At 54.9% G+C, this 18847-nt stretch overlaps 1 protein-coding gene and 1 long non-coding RNA gene across 2 annotated transcripts; both read left to right on the forward strand.

The window, feature by feature from the left end:
- Nucleotides 1-676: 676 nt before the first annotated feature.
- On the forward strand, nucleotides 677-7741 carry CNN2 (calponin 2). Its single transcript, XM_069877922.1, has 7 exons — nucleotides 677-782; nucleotides 4155-4276; nucleotides 5458-5524; nucleotides 5634-5771; nucleotides 5969-6085; nucleotides 6336-6482; nucleotides 6560-7741. The coding sequence occupies exons 1-7, from the start codon at nucleotides 723-725 to the stop codon at nucleotides 6821-6823; spliced, it is 915 nt and encodes a 304-aa protein (XP_069734023.1). The 5' UTR covers nucleotides 677-722; the 3' UTR covers nucleotides 6824-7741.
- Nucleotides 7742-17211: 9470 nt separating this feature from the next.
- Nucleotides 17212-17579, forward strand: LOC138731960 (uncharacterized). Its single transcript, XR_011339236.1, has 3 exons — nucleotides 17212-17287; nucleotides 17368-17430; nucleotides 17516-17579. It is a non-coding gene; the product is annotated as an uncharacterized lncRNA (long non-coding RNA).
- Nucleotides 17580-18847: the final 1268 nt, after the last annotated feature.

The following is an 18847-nucleotide window of genomic DNA, read 5'->3' on the forward strand; positions in this document are numbered from 1 at the left end:
CAGGGGCTGCAGGACTGGAGCTGCCCCTCCGTAGGACCCCAAGCCTCTGTTTGCCCCTTTTTTGGGGTGGCCATCAGTCCCAGGAGGATGAGCCCCATCCCACAGGGTGTTCCTGGAGGTTCTGGGTGTCGGGGTGTGTAGGGTGCAGGGCTCGGGGCTCTCACGCGTGAAGTGCTCCCAGCTCTGCTGCCCCTGTGGGGAGTTTTGGTGTCGGGGTGGTCCTGGATGTCCCCCCAGCCTGCACATCCACTGTCCCCCACCCGTGACTCCCGCACCCAGAGGTAACACGGCCCCACAAGGGTCTGATCGCTCACAGGAGCACCCAGTGAGGTGGTGGATAAACCGGGAGCGGGACAGGATAGTGTGCGGGGGGGTGTGGTGTGCGTGTGTCTGTCCGGTGATGTGTCCGTCGGTCGGGGGGTGCGTGTGTCCCTCCAAGGATGCGTCCCCCTCCCCCTCCGTGCCCGGCTGCGCCCACTCGCGCCCAGACGCCCCCATTCTCCCGGTGCCCCCATTCTCCCGGTGCCCCCACTCTCCCGGTGCCCCCGGCTCCCCAGGTCGGGGTGCGGGACCCCCGCGATCCGGCCGCTCCTGACCTTATTTGGGCATTTCGTCCCCGTCCAATCAGCTCGCGGGGGCGGACCCGCTCTGCCCCTCGCTCCGCGCCCCCCCCGGCCCCGCGTTTCCCGGTCCCCGCGCTGGTCCTGGTCCCGCGCCTCACCATGAGCTCCCAGTTCAACAAGGGCCCCTCCTACGGGCTGTCCGCCGAGGTCAAGAACCGGGTGAGGCCCGGGGGGCTGTGGGGGGGGCGCGACCGCCGGGCGCTGCGGCTCCCGGTGCTCCTGGAGGTCCCGGAGAGCCGGAGGTCCCGGAGTCCTAGAGAGTGCGCGGTCTCGGTACAGCTGGAGGTCTTGGAGAGCCGAGGATTCCGGGGTCCTAGAGAGCCGGGTGTCCCAGTGTTTATGGGGAGTCCCGTTAGCATCCCGAGGTCCTGGAAGGCTGGAAGACCTGGTGCTGCTTGGGGGGAGGGAGTCCCGGTGCTGTTGGAGGGGTCCCGGTTGTATCGTAGTGTCCTGGAGAGTGGGGGGTCCCGGTGCGCCCTGGGCATGTGGAGCCGGAGGGGGCCCGGGCGGAGACCCGAGAAGTCCCGGTGGTGGAGATGGGGGGGGGGGGGCCACGGTGCCACTGGTGGAAGACTAACTGGGGGCTCTGGGAGGGTGGGGAACTGGGATCCTGGAAGCATGGGGAGCTGTGGGGCTCAGAAGGATGGAGAGCTGAGCTTCTGGGAGTCCCAGGAGGACGGGGAGCTCCGGTGTCACAGGATGGAGAGTTATGGGGTCCGGGAGGACGGGGAGCTGGGGTTCTCAGAAGGATGGGGAGCCCCTCCTGGTGCTCTGGGGACTCCCAGGGGCAGGGGTTGCCAGGGCTGGGCTCATAGTCTTTTCAGGGTGCCCTGGCCCTGCCCGCGGGGTCCTGGGGAGGTGTCTTAGGACGGACCAGGCTGGAGGGGGTCCAGCCCCACTGCATTCCTGTGACACTCACTGGGGACAAGGCTGGTGGCCCTGGTGGGGTGTGGGCAGCAGCAGCCCCTGCCAAACCTGCTCCTCGGAGCCCGGGACTCCCTGGCTGAGTGCACCCTGGGCACCCTTGGCCACCCAGGTCTTATGCCTCAAGCCACTCTGCCACGGAGGTGACACCGAGGGGGCTGGAAGAGGAAAGGGGAACCGGTGCCTCTGGCCAGGCTGTTTACACCCTAAGGATGGAGCTGGATGCTGCAGGGTGTTGGCTCCGGGCAGGAGCACTCCCCTGCCCAGGGTGGTGAGACCTCCCCTTGAGCAAAAGGCTGAGGAGGGGGCTGGGGTGGGGGCGAGCAGCACTGGGCGCTTGGATGCACCCTGGGTGCCCCCTCCCAGTCTTCACTGTGGACTCCGCTGCCACAGCAAGGGCTCCAGCACCATGGGCACAGGGGAGAGCGGGAGACACAGCAGCCCCTTCCTTTGGCGATGCTCCTTGCACATCCATGGGTCTGGGCACACTGCCCATGCTATTCCCCGTGGTCACAATGCTAGGCTGTGCCGTGGCCCTGGGTGAGCACAGGTGGAGCTGTGGTCACCCCTGTCCCTGGACAGTCGGCCAGTGGCCCCACGTGGTTACATCCTGCCCAGGGATGTGGGAGCTGCCAGGATGGGGATGGGGTTGGGGCAGGCACGGACAGGGCTCAGCTACAGGTGGCTGCAGGGATGTGATGGCCATGGCTGCAGGAACATGGTGGCCACAGCTCCAGGAATATTATGGCCATGTCTGCGGGGATGAGGTGGCCCTGGCTGTGCCTGGGCAAGGAGAGCCCAGCCTCACTGGGGATTTGCATTTCATCACTGCATGAAGACGGGTCCCTGCTTGCATCTGGGCTGGGCTCAGCAGCGCTTAGCAGGTGGACTCATGCCGCAGCCTCGCCATCGCGTGCTCTTAGGCACTTCAGCTTGATTCAGCAAGACCTAAGCCAGTTTAGCTGCCCTGATGTGTCTACTAGAGGCTGACATCACCAACTGGGAAATGGTTATATCAATGGCTGCCTCCCAGTCCATACAAGCCCTTGCAAACTAGGCTGTGGTGGGATCTGCTCTGAGGGTGGTCCCGTCTGCCTGTCCTGTGTCTGGAGAAATCCCCATGCTGGCCTTGGGGTTAGAAAGGGAACTGGTACTGGCTGCCACACACCAGAAAATGAGCTGGTGGGACAGCGGGATGCCCTGGCTGGGACACGTGTGGTGTCGAGTGTGTGACCCTCCTCGTCTTGCTCTTCCCTGCATCCTACACTGGTTGAGTTTCCCTTTTGGGGCCAGGGCTGTGGGACTAAGCTCAGCAAAGACTGTATGCCTAGCCAGTGTTTTCCCACTGTGCATCAAGGCTGGATTATGCCCATCCCATGATCTTCTTGGGCCGGAATGCCACAGGGCTCATAGTCCTGGGACCAGGAGGGGATGGGACAGGCGAGAGGTCGGTGGCTGCCTTGTGGCCATCCCTGGTTGCCAGCTGAGCACAGGAGCTGGGGCAGTGGTGGCACTTGGATCTCCCAGGCTCTTCCATGCATCCTCCTCTTTCCCACCCCAGACTGAGGTGCCTTTTCCTTCCATTGTGGGCTGAGGCAATGCTGTCAGTGATGCTGCCGGCCTGGGCAGCTGGTCTCCATTTGGGAAGAGACATCAGCATTCCTGGCATAGCCGTGGTGACCGAGGAATCTGTGGTGGTGCGTTTGACCCCACGAGATGGGAGAGCATCAGTGGCCAAGGATGTGTTCAGCCCTGCGTAATGGGAGAGCATCAGTGGCTGGAGTCCCCCAGGGCTCAGTTCCAGGCTTGGTGCCACAGGCATGGAGGACAGGGCAGATTTCCCCATGGAAGAGGGAGAATTGGGCTCCTGCCGGGATTCTCCCAGCCCCCACAGGCAGTTCGCCCTCATCTTCCTCAAAAGGTTTGGAAGCTGCTGTGAGGGACAGTGTGCTCCGTGGGCTTGTGCTGTATCTGTCCATGCCAGCACCTGTGTCCGGCCAGCATCATGCTCGTGGTCCCATTGCCATTCCTGTGTGAGGGGTGGAACCAGGGGCAGACACAGCCCGGCTGCTCTTGCTCCCCATTTTATTCATACAGATGGGCTAAAACCACTCGACGGATGGGCATATGGGAAGCTGGAGGTGAGGACTGATGCCCTGTGATGGGGTCACACTGCGTTTCTACTCCCAGCCGTAGTTCTTGCCCTGCCATGCCAGGGGGGTTCCTGTACCCCAGGAAATCCCGGCAGAACAAATATCTCAGGGCCATCCAAGCCTCCTGCTACACCCACCTTCACTCCCTAGACCCACCTTCACTCCCTGCACCCACCTTGCCCCCTGCACCCGCCTTCCCTCCCAACTCTCTGGGTCTGGGGGCAGCCAGGCTTTGGGGGTCACTCCTGCATCCCCAAGGCTTCTGAGGGATGGTGTTTGGGACAAGGCTGCTGTCCCCAGACCTTGCTGTGGGTCTTGCCTAGGGAGGGTGAACTGTGCTGGCCACAGCTGCGCAGATGTGATGGCCACGACTACGGTGTGATTATCCCCCATAAGGGCTTTGGGGTGCATGCCAGGGCTGTGCCTGAGCTGTCCCCTTGCCATTCCCTCCCAGCTCGCCCAGAAGTATGACTCGCAGAAGGAGGCTGAGCTGCGGACATGGATCGAGAGCGTCACGGGGCAGCAGATCGGGCCTGATTTCCAGAAGGGCCTGAAGGACGGGGTGATCCTTTGCGAGTGAGTCCCACACGGCTCCCTGGCCGATGCCATCACCCATTCGGATGGGACACAGGATATCTACCATCCTGGGGATCCCTACCAGCCCTTGGGGTGGGAAGCGTGGGCTGGAAGGAGGTTGTGGAGAGGAGGCAGCTGGCCTCTTCTCCCAAGTGACAAGGGACAGGACAAGAGAGAATGGCCTCAAGCTCCACCAGGGGAGGTTCAGGCTTGCCATCAGGAAAAAAATTTTCACGGAAAGGGTCATTGGGCACTGGAACAGGCTGCCCAGGGAGGTGGTTGTGTCACCTTCCCTGGAGGGGTTTAAGGGACGGGTGGACAAGGCGCTGAGAGACATGGTTTAGTGTTTGATAGGAATGGTTGGACTCGATGATCCGGTGGGTCTTTTCCAACCTGGTGATTCTATGATTCTATGAAGGTTGGAAAAACCCTCTCAGCTCATTCAGTCCGACCATCAACCCAACCCCACCATAGGGGTTGTCAGCTGAAAGGGGGGAGATTGAGATGAGATCTTAGGAAGAAATGTTTTCCTGTGAGGTCGGGGAGGCCCTGGTCCAGGTTGCCCAGTGCAGTTGTGGCTGTCCCATCCCTGGAGGTGTTCAAGGCCAGGTTGGATGGGGCTTGGAGCAACCTGATCCAGCGGGAAGCGTCCCTGCCCACGGCAGGGGGAGTGGAACTGGATGAGTTTTGAGGTTCCCTCTGACCCAGACCATTCCATGATTCTAAGTTGGGATGCCTGGCAGTGTCTGTTCCAGCCTGCGGAGGCTGCATAGGATGAGGAACTGGAACTGGAAGAGGCTGCCCAGGGAGGTGGTTGAGTCACCTTCCCTGGAGGTGTTTAGAAGACAGGTGGATGAGGTGCTGAGGGGTATGGTTTAGTGATTAATAGGAATGGTTGGACTCGATGATCCAGTGGGTCTTTTCCAACCTTGTGATTCTGTGGATACAGCTGTGCCTGTGCCAGTGGGACCTACCAGCTTCTGGCAGCATTTCTCTGCAGCCAGAGGCCCCTCAAAGTGCCTGGGCGTGGAGGTGGGGAGCCTGGGGGCCAGCAGAGACCTGGGAGGGGTGGGAATCACCTTGTGCTTGTATGGGAGACTGGGGCTCCCCGAGGGAGCCCGTGCTGTGCTGGCAGCGGGGTCTCTGCCTGCCACAACCCCTGCTCCTCTGCCTCTCTCCAGGCTCATGAATAAACTGCAGCCCAACTCGGTGAGGAAGATCAACCGCTCGGCTCAGAACTGGCACCAGGTAGGTGCAGGCAACCCTGCCTATGACCCTGCTGCCACTGAGCCCCGGCTCTGCCCCAGCCCCTCCACTGTCACACACCAGGGTCTCACCCCTCTCCAACCATCCCCAGCTCGAGAACCTCTCCAACTTCATCAAGGCCATGGCCAGCTACGGCATGAACCCTGTGGACCTCTTTGAAGCCAACGACCTCTTTGAGAGTGGCAACCTGACACAGGTGCAGGTGTCACTGCTGGCGCTGGCGGGCATGGTGAGTGTGTGGGAACGAGCAGCTTGGGAGAGGACACAGCCCCATGGGGACCAGCTGGGTGGACCCCTGGCTCAGGGGTTGCCCTTGGGACCCTATTGCTACCCCTGTTTTGGTGTAGGGAGGATGGGGATGGAGATGATGGGGGGGATGGATGGGAGGTCTGTGACCCCCATCCTTCCTCATTCCCCTCCCCACAGGCCAAGACAAAGGGGATGCAGAGCGGCGTGGACATAGGTGTGAAGTACTCGGAGAAGCAGCAGAGGAACTTTGACGAGGCCAAGATGAAGGCTGGGCAGTGTGTGATTGGCCTGCAGGTGGGCTGCCCAAGGGCCAGGGAGCTGAGTGAGGGGAGCCTGGTTCTATCAAACCCTCAGCATCCACCATCATGGCTCCAAGCGTGGCTGGGGGCAAACCAAGGGTGGAGATGCTCTGACTGGTGCTCGGTGTCTGGGTGACCAGAGACGCTGTGCCTGGGCTGGGTTGGGAAGAACTGGAGGGGATGGGGAGGGAAGAGAAGGAGCACATGAGGGGCAGCACTCAATCCTCACCAGACCCCCTTGTCAGATGGGCACAAACAAGTGTGCCAGCCAGTCTGGCATGACGGCCTATGGCACACGGAGGCACCTCTATGACCCAAAGAACCAGATCCTGCCGCCCATGGACCACTCCACCATCAGCCTCCAGATGGGCACCAACAAGTGTGCCAGCCAGGTGAGCCATTGCAGCCACAGTGGGGAGGGACCACGGGGGCAAACACATCCAAGCTCTGCTGTAACCTGTTCTTCCAGGTGGGCATGACAGCTCCCGGCACTAGGAGACACATCTATGATGCCAAGACGGGGACAGAGAAGTGTGACAACTCCTCCATGTCGCTGCAGATGGGCTCCAACCACGGTGCCAACCAGAGTGGCCAGGTCTTTGGTTTGGGCCGCCAGATCTACGACCCCAAATACTGCCCGCAGGGCAGCCAGGGTGAGGGGGCCAACGCAGCCTGTGACCAGAGTGGGGACCCCCCAGGGTACCACTACTACCGTGAGGAGGAGAGCTACTGAGCAGGACGTTTCCCAGCTCCATCTCGCACCATCTTGTGTACAGACCCCGCTGCCAGCAACATTCCAGCCTCTACTTTCGTCATTCCCTCTTTTTAAACTCTTTTTTATTTTAAATTTTAAAATGGATCTATTTTTCTGAGCAAGGAAATAAAGACCCCATTTCTAGAGAAGAGCCCACCCATTTCCTGCAGCCCACGGGAGCCCCCAGGCCCCTCCTCGGGGGGCGGGGGATCTGGGCGGTTGATGATGCGGCGGAGCGAGTGAGTGAGAGGTGTACCCCCCCCCCCCCCAAATGCCTGAAAAGTCATAGGGGTGGATTAAAAAAAATATTAAAACCTGCAAATATGGGTATGATCATTGAAATAGAGAAAAATCATATATATGTAAACTTAAAATAACGTTTTTATGTTAAAAAGGATTTAAAATAAACTATATTATGTAAAGGATTTTAGAATATAACAAAATCTGACCAGAGCAACATAGGGTTTCAAAATACAAAATTAACTCGTGTATATATAATAAAATAGGTCTTCAAAACGTGAGATATTTTATACACGAAGGATTTTAACATAGAAAAAAAAAGTCTGAATAGAGCTATCTACATGTGCTGTTTGTTATGTAGTAAGTCCAAATAGATACTATTTGTAATATAGAGGTTATAGCTAAGTGTAATTAGATGTCTAAGTCTAAATAGATATAATTGTAAAGATATATGTCGAAATATATAACCCTAAAAAGATATTTAAGTATCAAAATATAAGCCTAAACAGATATATGTGTAACTGGATAGGTAATCTATATAATAATTGTTGATATGTAAGTGCAAATAGATACATATGTAAACGTGTATATGTCTAACTAGATACAAGAGATAGAGTGGAAATACATAATACATATAAAACAAATATATTCCCTAAATACATATGTACATATAAATAGATAAGTGTAAATGTCTATTGGCCGCAATAGACTTAGGTGACTATTGTCACTACTGTTGTAATTAGATGACTAATTACAATAGTGCACGGCTCGGCTCCGCATGTTTCTATAGCGCTCGGCTCGGTGCGGCTGCGCTCGGCTCGGTGCCGCTCCACTCGGCTCCGCTCGGCTGCGTTCGGCTGCTCGGCCGCCCATGGGAAGGGCCCTGCAGGGAAGGGCAAACTGGGCAAATTTACCATATAAGGCAAAGTGGGATCCAGAGATGACCAATCAGAGCTCGGTGTCTACAGCCAATCAGAACACAGCACTGGCCCTGCAGCGAGCGCACCTATTGGCTGGAATCGATGACCACGGGAATGAATTTGGCGTGGACTCAGTGCTGCCGTGCCGTGGCCGCGGAGCGGTACCGCAGCCCGGGGTGGGGACGACGGGTGGGGGGACGGGACGACCCCCAGGGGCAGGGTGGAGAGCGGCGCGGAGAGCGGGGCAGTTCGAAGAGCGGCTTGAAGCCGGTCGGCTTCTCTCGGCTCTGCTCTCCGCTGCTGGCTGCAGCCAACGGGGTGCGTAAAAGCTCTGTGCATTTCATAACATTTCTCTCTATCCCTTTTATTGGTACAGCTTTTTACTGTTTGAGCATTCATCAGTTTGGCTTAAATTGCAGGCATTAAAGGGCTTAGGCTGGAAGTTCTCTTTTGGAAGCTTAGTGTAGAGCAATCCCATAGTCCTGTAAGTGCAGTGCAGCTCAAAGTAATAATTATCTGAGTACTGAATACTGTACAAGGCAGTTATTCTGATAGCCCCAGGGGGCTCTAGAGGGTACTCTGGGGGTCCTAGAAGGCCCTGAAGGGGTCTAACGGGGGTCTAGAGGGTTCCTAGGCATCCAAAAAGGGTCCTAGAAGGCCCTGAACGGGTACCACGGGGCTCTAGATGATTCCTCAGGGTCCTAGAAGGGTCTTAGAAGGCCCTAAAGGGGTTTCAGGGGGCTCTAGAGGGTTTCTGGGGGTCCGAGGAGACCCTAAAGTGGTCCCAGGGGGCTGTAGGGGGTTCCTCAGGGTCTCAGAAGAGTCATAGAAGATCCTAAATGTGTCCCAGGGTGTCTAGAGTGTTCCTGGGGGTCATAGAAGAGTCCTAGAAGGTCCTAAAGGGGTCCCAGCAAGCTCTAGAGGGTTTATGGGGGTCCTAGAATGGTCTGAGGACACTGTAGAGGGGTCCCAGGGGGCTCTAGAGGGTTCCTGGAGGTCCAGGAAGGGTCCTAGATGGCCCTGAAGGGGATTCCAGAAGGCTCCTGAGGGTTCCTTAAGGTCCAAGAAGAGTCCTAGAAGATCCTAAAGGGGTCCCAGGGGGTTCTAGAGGGTCCTCTGGGGGGTCTAGAAGGTTCTTGGTGTCCTAGAAGGGTCCTAGAAGGCCCTAAATGGGTCCCAGGGGGCTCTAGATTGTTCCTGGGGGTCCTAGAAGGCCCCTAATGAGTCCCAGGGGGCTCTAGATTGTTCCTGGGGGTCCTAGAAGGCCCCCAATGAGTCCCAAGGGGCTCATTCTAGAGGGTTCCTCAGGGTCCTAGGACGGTCCTAGAAAGTTCTAAAGCAGTCCCACAGGGCTCTAGAGTGCTCCTGGGGGTTCTAGAAGGCCCTAAAGTGGTTTCAGGGGGATCTAGAGGGTTCCTCAGGGTCCTAGAAGAGTCCAAGAAGGCCCTAAAGGAGTCCCAGGGGGCTCTAGAATATTCCTGGTGGTCTGAGAAGGGTCCTAGAACGTCCTAAATGGGTCCCAGAGGGCTCTAGCGGGATCCTGGGAATCCTAGAAGGGTCCTAGAAGGTCCTAATGTGATCCCAGCTGTATCTAGAGGGTTCTTGGGGTCCTAGAAGGGTCCTAGAAGGCCCTAAAGGGGTCCCAGGGAACTCTAGAGGGTTCCTGGAGGTCCGAGAATGGTCCTAAAAGGCTCTAAAGTGGTCCCAGGGGGCTCTAGAGGGTTCTTGGGTGTTCGAGAAGGGTCCTAGAAGTCCCTAAAAGGATCCCAGGGAGCTCTAGAGGGTTCTTGGTGGTCCTAGAAGGGTCATAGAAGGCCCAAAAGGGGTCCTAGAAGGGTCCTAGAAGGCCCTTAATGCATCCCAGGGGGCTCTAGTTTGTTCCTTGACATCCTAGAAGGCCCTAAATTGGTCCCAGGGTGTTCTGGTGGGTTCCTCAGGGTCCTAGGAGGGTCCTAGAAGATCCTAAATGGGTCCTAGGGGGCTCTAGAGGGTTCCTGGGAATCCTAGAAAGGTCCTAAAAGGCCCTAAAGGGGTCCCAGGGAGCTCTAGAGTGTTCCTGGAGGTTTGAGAAGGGTCCTAGAATGTCCTAAATCCATTCCAGGGGGCTCTAGATGGTTCCTGGGGGTACTAGAAGGCCCTAAACGGGTCCCAGGGGGATCTAGAGGGTTCTCTGGGTCCTAGAATCATAAAATCGTAGAATAACCAGGTTGCAAGAGACCCACCGGATCATCGAGTCCAACCATTCCTATCAAACACTAAACCATTCCCCTTAGCACCTCGTTCACCCGTGCCTTAAACACCTCCAGGGAAGGTGAATCAACTACCTCCCTGGGCAGCCTCTGCCAGGGACCAATGACCCTTTCTGTGAAGAATTTTTTCCTAATGTCGAGCCTAAACCTCCCCTGGCGGAGTTTGAGGCCATTCCCTCTTGTCCTGTCTCCTGTCACTTGGGAGAAGAGGCCAGCACCCTCCTCTCTACAACCTCCTTTCAGGTAGTTGTAGAGAGCAATGAGGTCTCCCCTCAGTCTCCTCTTCTTCAGGCTAAACAACCCCAGCTCTCTCAGGCGCTCCTCGTAAGACCTGCTCTCCAGCCCTCTCACCAGCTTTGTTGCTCTTCTCTGGACTCGCTCCAGAGCCTCAACATCCTTCTTGTGGTGAGGGGCCCAGAACTGAACACAGGATTCGAGGAGCGGTCTCATCATTGCTGAGTACAGAAGGAGAAGAACCTCCCTAGACTTGCTGGTCACGCCGTTTCTGATCCAAGCCAAGATGCCATTGGCCTTCTTGGCCACCTGGGCACACTGTTGGCTCATATTCAGTCGGCTGTCAACCAACACAATGAGTCCCAGGGGGACTTTAGAAGATTCCTGGGGTTTTGAGAAGGGTTCTAGAAGGCTCTAAAGGGGACCCGGGAGGATCTATAGGGTTCCTGGTGGTCCAAGAAGGGTCCTAGAAGGCCATAAAGGGGTTCTAGGGTGTTCCTGGGGGTCACTCTTGCACTTTTCCTACCAGTCTTACCTTCGCATACAGCGATGTCTTTTTTTTGTAGTCATCACGCTAAAACGTCCGGGCTTTCAAGTACAAGAAATCTGTCACAGAGAAGCTAAAAATAAAATCAGACCCCACACATGAGAGAAAATCCTGTGGAACTCCAATATTTACATCAAGTACAGATGCAGTCTTTAGTTTTATCAGCTGGTTTACATTCCTTCCTCTCAGAGAACTAACTCAATACTATTAACTGTTGTAGTTTTACTAGTCACGCTTCTATTGCGGGGATCTGTGAATCCCAGGCACGTCCAAAAAGCAAGGCAGCTAGGCAGCTAGGGTCCCATGCCTCTAAGTTACAGAGCACTGGGGCAGGGATGGGGACAGGGGAAGAAAATACCCTAAAGCTCTGCCGCTTGAAACATCCTGAAGATATCAACACACAGATATTTTCAGCAGCACTTCTCCGAGCAAAAGCTTAGAAGAACATTTCAGCCTGGCAGTCTTACAAAGCCACGCGTATAAATAAAGAGCTGGCTTGTTTGGGAGGAATTAGGAGCCCTATGGACAGACAGAGGATTATAAAAAAGGATGTGAATTAGCACAAAGATTCAGAAATAGGAAGAGGAGCAGGAAAGGGGAGTGTCAAGATACAGAGTGAATGGAAAAGCTGGAACAGCAACAGTGAGCAATACAAAGGGATAGAGAAAGAAAGAGAGGGATGGGAAGAGAGAAAGGAAGGCAAGGCACTTGCAGGCACAGAGAAAGAATGAAAGAACTCCAGGGACCAAGCCAGTAAAATTGTGGGGGTAAAAAAAAAAAAAGGAATGCAGACTAGCACAAAGATGGAAAAGGAAAAAAAGAACTATGTACACAGGACGGACGCTGAAGACTGAAAGAAAATGGTGGGAAAACAGAACAGAAAAATAAAAGAAAAGGGGTACAAGGATGCCACAGAACAAAAATTGTACGGTAGCATGGTAAATGCTAAAACGTCCAGCTCTAAAATGTTCACTCCCTAGTCCCATCGCTGGCACAACAAGCGATGTCGCAGTGAAAGCACTTCATTTCTTGCAAGGATCCTTTCAGACATTCAGTGGTGTGGTTCTCACTGATAATGTATGTCAGAATTAATAAAACACAGCTGCTCCCCAGGCCCTATTTATAACTTCGAGGGCTTCACCCCGCCTTGTTCACAGGTGGTGGGTGTGAAGGCCCGGGGGTATATAAGCTACAGGCATTTCCTCAGGTGGTTATTCAGCTTCTGGTTTTCCTTGAGATCAGAGCTTTGCTGCTGTTTCAACTTGTTGCAGCTTTTGATGAGGATATGCTGGAAGGGTAAGCTTTTTTTACAGCATGTACAGTTGTAGTGATTTTTTTTTTTTTTTTTTCCCCCTTCCTGGATGCTTTGTCTTTGTCTAGGATTTCTGCTTATGGGATGACTTGTTGCTGTTCTTCATTCTGTGTGGGATGATGCATTGCTCCTAGAGTCTCTGCAGTTAGTAGCAGGCACCTCGTGGGTGATAATAATCTGGGATTCAGTTTGTCAGCCTAGGGTGGGAAGTTGAGTCTGTGGGCTGGTAGAAGGGGCCAGGGGAACCCTAGGAAGGAGTCAGAAGCACAGCTCCTAAGCAACAGCAATACAGAAGGGTCAGGGAGTTAAAATATAGGGCAGGTTCTGTTAGGAAGGAGCAGGGTTCCTTCTCTGATCCTTCAGGGATGAAAAAGGGCTTTAATGGTTTAGGACTGGGGAAAGGGAGATGGGTTTATCAGCCTTTCTTGGGTTGGTTTGGCAGTCAGATGCAGGTGCCATTCAGGTTTCTGTTCTAGTCTTTCTATAGCCAATGGGAGGTAATGATGAGGTTGAGATACTAAAAAATAATCTCTAGGGCTCTGAGATATCTGCTCTGTTGTACCTTCTACTTATTGTGTTCCTTGACCAACTATTCTGCATCTATCCTGTCTCCATCCGTCTGAATATCAGAGACCTCACATACTTAAAGGTATGGACTCGCTGCCTATTTGCAGTACAGGATTCTGTCCCTCCTTTCCCTTGCAGTTCTCAGGGAAGAGGGTGTATATTATTTCGGCTTGTAACAGTTAACAGCTGAGCAACTCTTCTTCATCTGGTCTGTGAGTATGCAAGCCTCCCTTATTAGTAGAGTTTTAGATTTTTCCTGAACTTAGCAGTGAGACTTGCTCTGTTATTGGTCACAGCAGTTGTTACCTTATTCTTGTTATCCATTGTGGTTTTTTCACAGTCATTGAGTTTTCAGTTTATGTCTTTGAGTAGTCAAGTCCCACTGTTGTGAGTTTTTCCATTGGCTGGCCGCCTCTGTAATTCCACTCTCCAGTGATGTGCGGTGAGTGTCCTGTGTTTTTAGGTCTGCTGTGTTTATTCTTTTTGAAAACCAGTAAACGTTATATTTCTTCAAGTTCTTTTTGTTCATTCCTGTGACTAAAGTCTGGTAACTTCCTAGGACTTGGATCCCCATGGCTCATCTTTCTTTTGTCGTGGGTATTGCCACTACTACATTCCTACAATGGGAGTGGTAGAGAAGAGAGGTAAGCAGACTGCATGGAATTTTGGGGCACAGGTGAGGGAGTCAGGCTTATTCTCATCATATTGGGGCTGATGGCGAGGAGGAAGTTAAGTATGTCTCAAAGAGCAAAGTAGTATTTGGCAACTAAGTCTTTACTTTTGGTTTGGCAGGCACTGTGTGGGCCACATTGGGAATGGGAAGAGCATTTGAGATGAGCTGGGTGGTTGGGAGAAGGAGCATGGGACACTTCTCACAAGCGTGACAGTAATTCTTTCAGTTTGCTTACTGCAGATGATAACTGCTGCAGCATCTGACATTAGGACTGCTGCAGAGCAAGTGGAACAACGTGGCAGTTAAGCAGAGGGAGCTGTCCCATGAAATGCTGAGACGGATCAGTGCTCTGCTCACTGTCCGCACTATTTTAGTTTTCTGTATGGTTTTTTTTTTTGTAGATGGCGAAGAGGAACCTGGCAACTGTAGGATCATCCCAGTGAGCTGATGCCGTTGGAGTTTTTTTTCTGCTGAGCATGTCTCTTGGCAGTCTGAAAGTTAAGTTGAGGGACCAGGGCTAGGGTGGGCTGTGGCAGAGCGGGGAGGATGGGAGTGGCAGAAAGGGGTTTTAAAAGTAGCGTAGGGGAGAGGGCAGTATAGGGGGAGTCCTCTTTGGGCAGGTAAAGGCAGGGGGGCCTACTTCTCAGGCCAAACCTACAATGGGCAGGGCAGTTCCAACCTGTATCTGTTGTTGTCTAGTCTCTGAAGTCTGTGTACGATGTCTTAAACTTTCCGCAGGTCTTGATGTCCTCTTGCTTTAAAGGGATGTAGGACGTGCCTTGGGTGCCATGTCTAGGGTCCCGAATGCTCGTGCTCATCAAGGCAGTGTTGATGGGGCACTGCTTTTCTTGCCTCGCGTTTCTAAAGCGTGGATCGCTCTTGTGTTTTGGAAGCATCCGGTCAGTCGACTTTTGCTGCGGCCTTGAGGCCTGCCTAGCCATCCGGGTTAGTTAGTCTTCCGATTTCTTGGATCCCTGTTCTGGGACTCGTTCGGCGCATCTTCTGCACCTTTAGGCCTTTAAAAGGGGCTTCTTGCCCATTCATCTTGCCAGTTGCAGCCATATCTCTTTGGAACCGCGTGCAGTTCTTCACTTTTCCAGGGCTGCCGTAGGTTCTCCCTCGGAGCCCTGTCCATTGCCTTGCCCATTGGCACGCGTGGTCCCGGAGTCCTCCTTGTTGCTGCGACTCTTCTTTTGTCCCTGGTTCACGGCGTCGGTCTTGTGTGTTGGTGTTCTGTGTGTATTTGTGTCTGGTTGGAGCTGCTCTGCCCGGTGCATAGAGGAGGTGATGAGAGTCAGCCGAGGTATAGTGGCTCGATTCTGTGCTTAATGTTTTGCTGCGACTAGACGTTGAGGTCTAGGGGCGTCCATTACTTTGCAGAACTAGCGGCCCTAGGTGTGGCGGGTGGAGGGGGTTACTTTCTGCTAGTCTCCGGAGCCACGGAGCGGGCGACCAAAACTGCGTGGGAGAAGGCAGTGGGAGTGGTAGCGAAGCGGTTTGCACGTCAAGGAATGGCAGCTAGTCTTTGGGTTTGGTTGCAGACTGGCTTTGCTTGGCTGTAATGCGCAGTAGATGCAGTCTCAGTAAAAGCAAGCAAGAGGCTTGGAATTCTTTGGGCGTTGCTGAGCACCAGAGTGACTTCATTGCTCTTGTATTTTTCAGATGTAGCGGCCCGACATGTGCGCCGAGAGGCACGGATGGAGATGCGTGTGGGTAGAGGGCCATAGCGAGGTGGGTCTGCTGTGGTGTTGGTGGGAAGATGTGGCCGGTGGCTGTATGACTAGATAATGCGTTTTGATTTTGTTTTTGCTTTGAAGGTACGGGGTCATGGGCAAAGCGGTAGAGTGGCAGAGGAGCTGGCTCGGATGAGGGGAGCAATGGTGGGTGGCGTGAAGCAGCTGTTGTTGTTCACGTGTCCTCGAGTCCGTGAAGGTACAGCCATCCTTTACTGCTTGTGGATTACAGGTGGAGCGCATCCTTGCCGTGGCAGCCCAAGGTGATGGAGGCTGGGTGGCCGAGCGGTTAAGGTAAGCTAGAGGGAGATGGGATTGGCTGGGAGGTGCCTGTCTATTTGGGTTGTGTCTAAGCAGGTCTCTTCTTGCAGGTCCAGCATGCGGATTCAGAGGGGCCGAGCTTTGTGTCAGCAACTGGTGTGAGAAGGTGAGGTGGTTGTCCGAGGCGGTGTCTAAGAGCCAAGTGCTACGTAGCAACTCAGCTGAGCGTTTCTGGTTTTGGCAGGTGCTGTTTGGGGAGCTTCTGGATCAGGGTGAGTGCCTGAGGGGAGACTGGGTCGTCGTGAGGAGGAGGAGCGTGGGACAAAAGCCATTGTGCCTCTTGGAACTGCATGTGCCCCAGGCCGTGACAGCTGCCGGTCCTCATGTTTGAGCGAGCAAGGGGGCAGGTGAGCAGAATGCCCGGGCGGTTTTGCGATGGGTGACGGGGCGTAGTACACGATGTCGGCGGTGAGCAGTGTGGTGCTGCTGGCTGGCACTGTGTTTTTCTGTTTGTTTTTCCTAGCAGATGCTGAAGAGGAACCCCGTGACTGCAGGATTATTTCCGTTAGCCGCTGTGATTTGAGCTGCTTTGGCCCAGGACAGCTTGAGTCATGGCTCTCTGAAAGCTAAGTTGAAGGAGCAGAGCTAGGAAGCGGGAGGCGGGTTGGGGCTTGCAGGGAGGGGTTTTGAAGGTAGCCTAGGCTGTGCAGGGAGAGTCGTCTTTGGGCCGGTGAAGGCAGAGGGGCGTACTTCTCAGCCCAAACCCTGCACGGGCAGGGCAGTTCCAGCCTGTACCTGTTGGGGTCTAGTTTGTCTAGTCACCGTGCCGCGTCTGAAATGTTCTGCAGGTCTTGATGTCCTCTTTTGTGGTCAAGGCACGCCGGGCTTTTGCTGCGGCCTTGCAGCCCGCCTCGCCATCCGGAAGAGCTACTCTTCCGTTTTCTTGGATCCCTGTTGTGGGACTCGTTCCGCGCATCCTCTGCATCTTTAGGCCTTTAAAAGGGGCTTCTTGCCCGTTCATCTAGCCAGTTGCGGCCACATCTCTTTGGAACCCTGCACGGTTCATGGCTTTTCCAGGGCTGCCGTAGGTTCTCCCTCGGAGCCCTGTCCATTGCCTTGCCCATTGGCATGCGTGGTCCCGGAGTCCTCTTTGTCGCTGTGAGTCTTCTTTTGTCCCCGGTTCCCGACGTTGGTCTTGTGTGCTGGTGTTCTGTGTGTATTTGTGTCTGGTTGGAGCTGCTCTGCCTGGTGCGTAGAGGAATTGATAAGAGTCAGCCGAGGTAGAGTGGCCTGATTGCGTGCTTAAGGTTTTGACGAGACTAGACGTTGCAGTCTAGGGGCGTCCATTACTTTGCAGAAGTAGCAGCCCTTGGTGTGGCGGGTGAGGAGGGTAGTTTCTGCTACTCTCGGAGCCACGGAGGGGACAGCCAAGACTGCGTGGGAGAAGGCAGTGGGAGCGGTGGCGAAGGGGTTTGTACGTGAAGGGAGCGGCAATTCCTGTTTGGGTTTGGTTGTGGACTCGCTTTGCTTGGCTGTAATGCCCAGTGGAGGCGGCCTCAGTAAAAGCAAGCGAGAGGCTTGGATTTCTTAGGGCGTTGCTGAGCGTCAGGGTGATGTCTTTGCCGTTGTGTTTTTCAGATGTAGAGGCCGGACCTGTGCGCCGAGAGGCAGGGATGGAGATGCGTGCGGGTCGAGTGCCATGGCGAGGTGGGTCTGCTGCGGTGTCGGTGGGAAGATGTGGCGGGGGGCTCTGCGACTAGATAATGGGTTTTGGTTTTGCTTTGAAGGTCCGGGGCCGTGGTCAAAGCAGCAGAGTGGCAGAGGAGCTGGCTTGGATGACGAGAGCAACGGTGAGTTGCGTGAAGCAGCAGTTGTTGTTCATGTGTCCTCGAGTCCGTGAAGGTACAGCCGTCCTTGACGGCTTGTGGATTCCAGGTGGAGCGCGTCCTCGACGTGGCAGCCCAAGGTGATGGAGGTTCGGTGGCCGAGCGGTGAAGGTAACGTAGCGGGAGATGGGATTCGCTGGGAGCTGCCTGTCTATTTGGGTTGTGTCTAAGCAGGTCTCTTCTTGCAGGTTCAGCATGCGGCGTCAGAGGGGCCCAGCTTTGTGTCAGCAAACGGCGTGAGAAGGTGAGGTGGTTGTCCGAGGTGGTGTCCAAGAGCCAAGTGCTACGTAGCAACTCAGCTGAGCGTTTTTGGTTTTGGCAGGTGCTGTTCGGGGAGCCTCTGGAAGAGGGTGAGCGCCTGAGGGGAGACTGGGTCGTCGTGAGGAGGAGCGTGGGAGTGCAGATTTCTCATGGTCACAAAGCAGATTTTCCTCTTGGAACTGCAGGTGCCCCAGGCCGTGTCAGCTGCCGGTTCCGACGTTTGAGCGAGCAAGGGGCAGGTGAGCAGAATGCCCGGGCGGTTTTGCGATGGGTGACGGGGCGTATTACAAGATGTTGGCGGCGAGCAGTGTGGTGCCGACGGCTGGCACTGTGTTTTCGTCTTTGTTTTTTTTTCTTGCAGATGCTGAAGAGGAACCCCGTGTCTGCAGGATTATTTCCGTTAGCCGCTGTGATTTGAGCTGCTTTGGCCCAGGACAGCTTGAGTCATGGCTCTCTGAAAGCTAAGTTGAGGGAGCAGAGCTGGGAAGCGGGAGGCGGGTTGGGGCTAGCAGGGAGGGGTTTTGAAGGTAGCCTAGGCTGTGCAGGGAGAGTCGTCTTTGGGCCAGTGAAGGCAGAGGGGCGTACTTCTCAGCCCAAACCCTGCACGGGCAGGGCAGTTCCAGCCTGTACCTGTTGGGGTCTAGTTTGTCTAGTCACCGTGCCGCGTCTGAAATGTTCTGCAGGTCTTGATGTCCTCTTTTGTGGTCAAGGCACGCCGGGCTTTTGCTGCGGCCTTGCAGCCCGCCTCGCCATCCGGAAGAGCTACTCTTCCGTTTTCTTGGATCCCTGTTGTGGGACTCGTTCCGCGCATCCTCTGCATCTTTAGGCCTTTAAAAGGGGCTTCTTGCCCGTTCATCTAGCCAGTTGCGGCCACATCTCTTTGGAACCCTGCACGGTTCATGGCTTTTCCAGGGCTGCCGTAGGTTCTCCCTCGGAGCCCTGTCCATTGCCTTGCCCATTGGCATGCGTGGTCCCGGAGTCCTCTTTGTCGCTGTGAGTCTTCTTTTGTCCCCGGTTCCCGACGTTGGTCTTGTGTTCTGTGTGTATTTGTGTCTGGTTGGAGCTGCTCTGCCTGGTGCGTAGAGGAATTGATAAGAGTCAGCCGAGGTAGAGTGGCCTG

Source organism: Phaenicophaeus curvirostris, chromosome 28 (assembly GCF_032191515.1).
Source record: "Phaenicophaeus curvirostris isolate KB17595 chromosome 28, BPBGC_Pcur_1.0, whole genome shotgun sequence".
Lineage (NCBI taxonomy): Eukaryota > Metazoa > Chordata > Aves > Cuculiformes > Cuculidae > Phaenicophaeus > Phaenicophaeus curvirostris.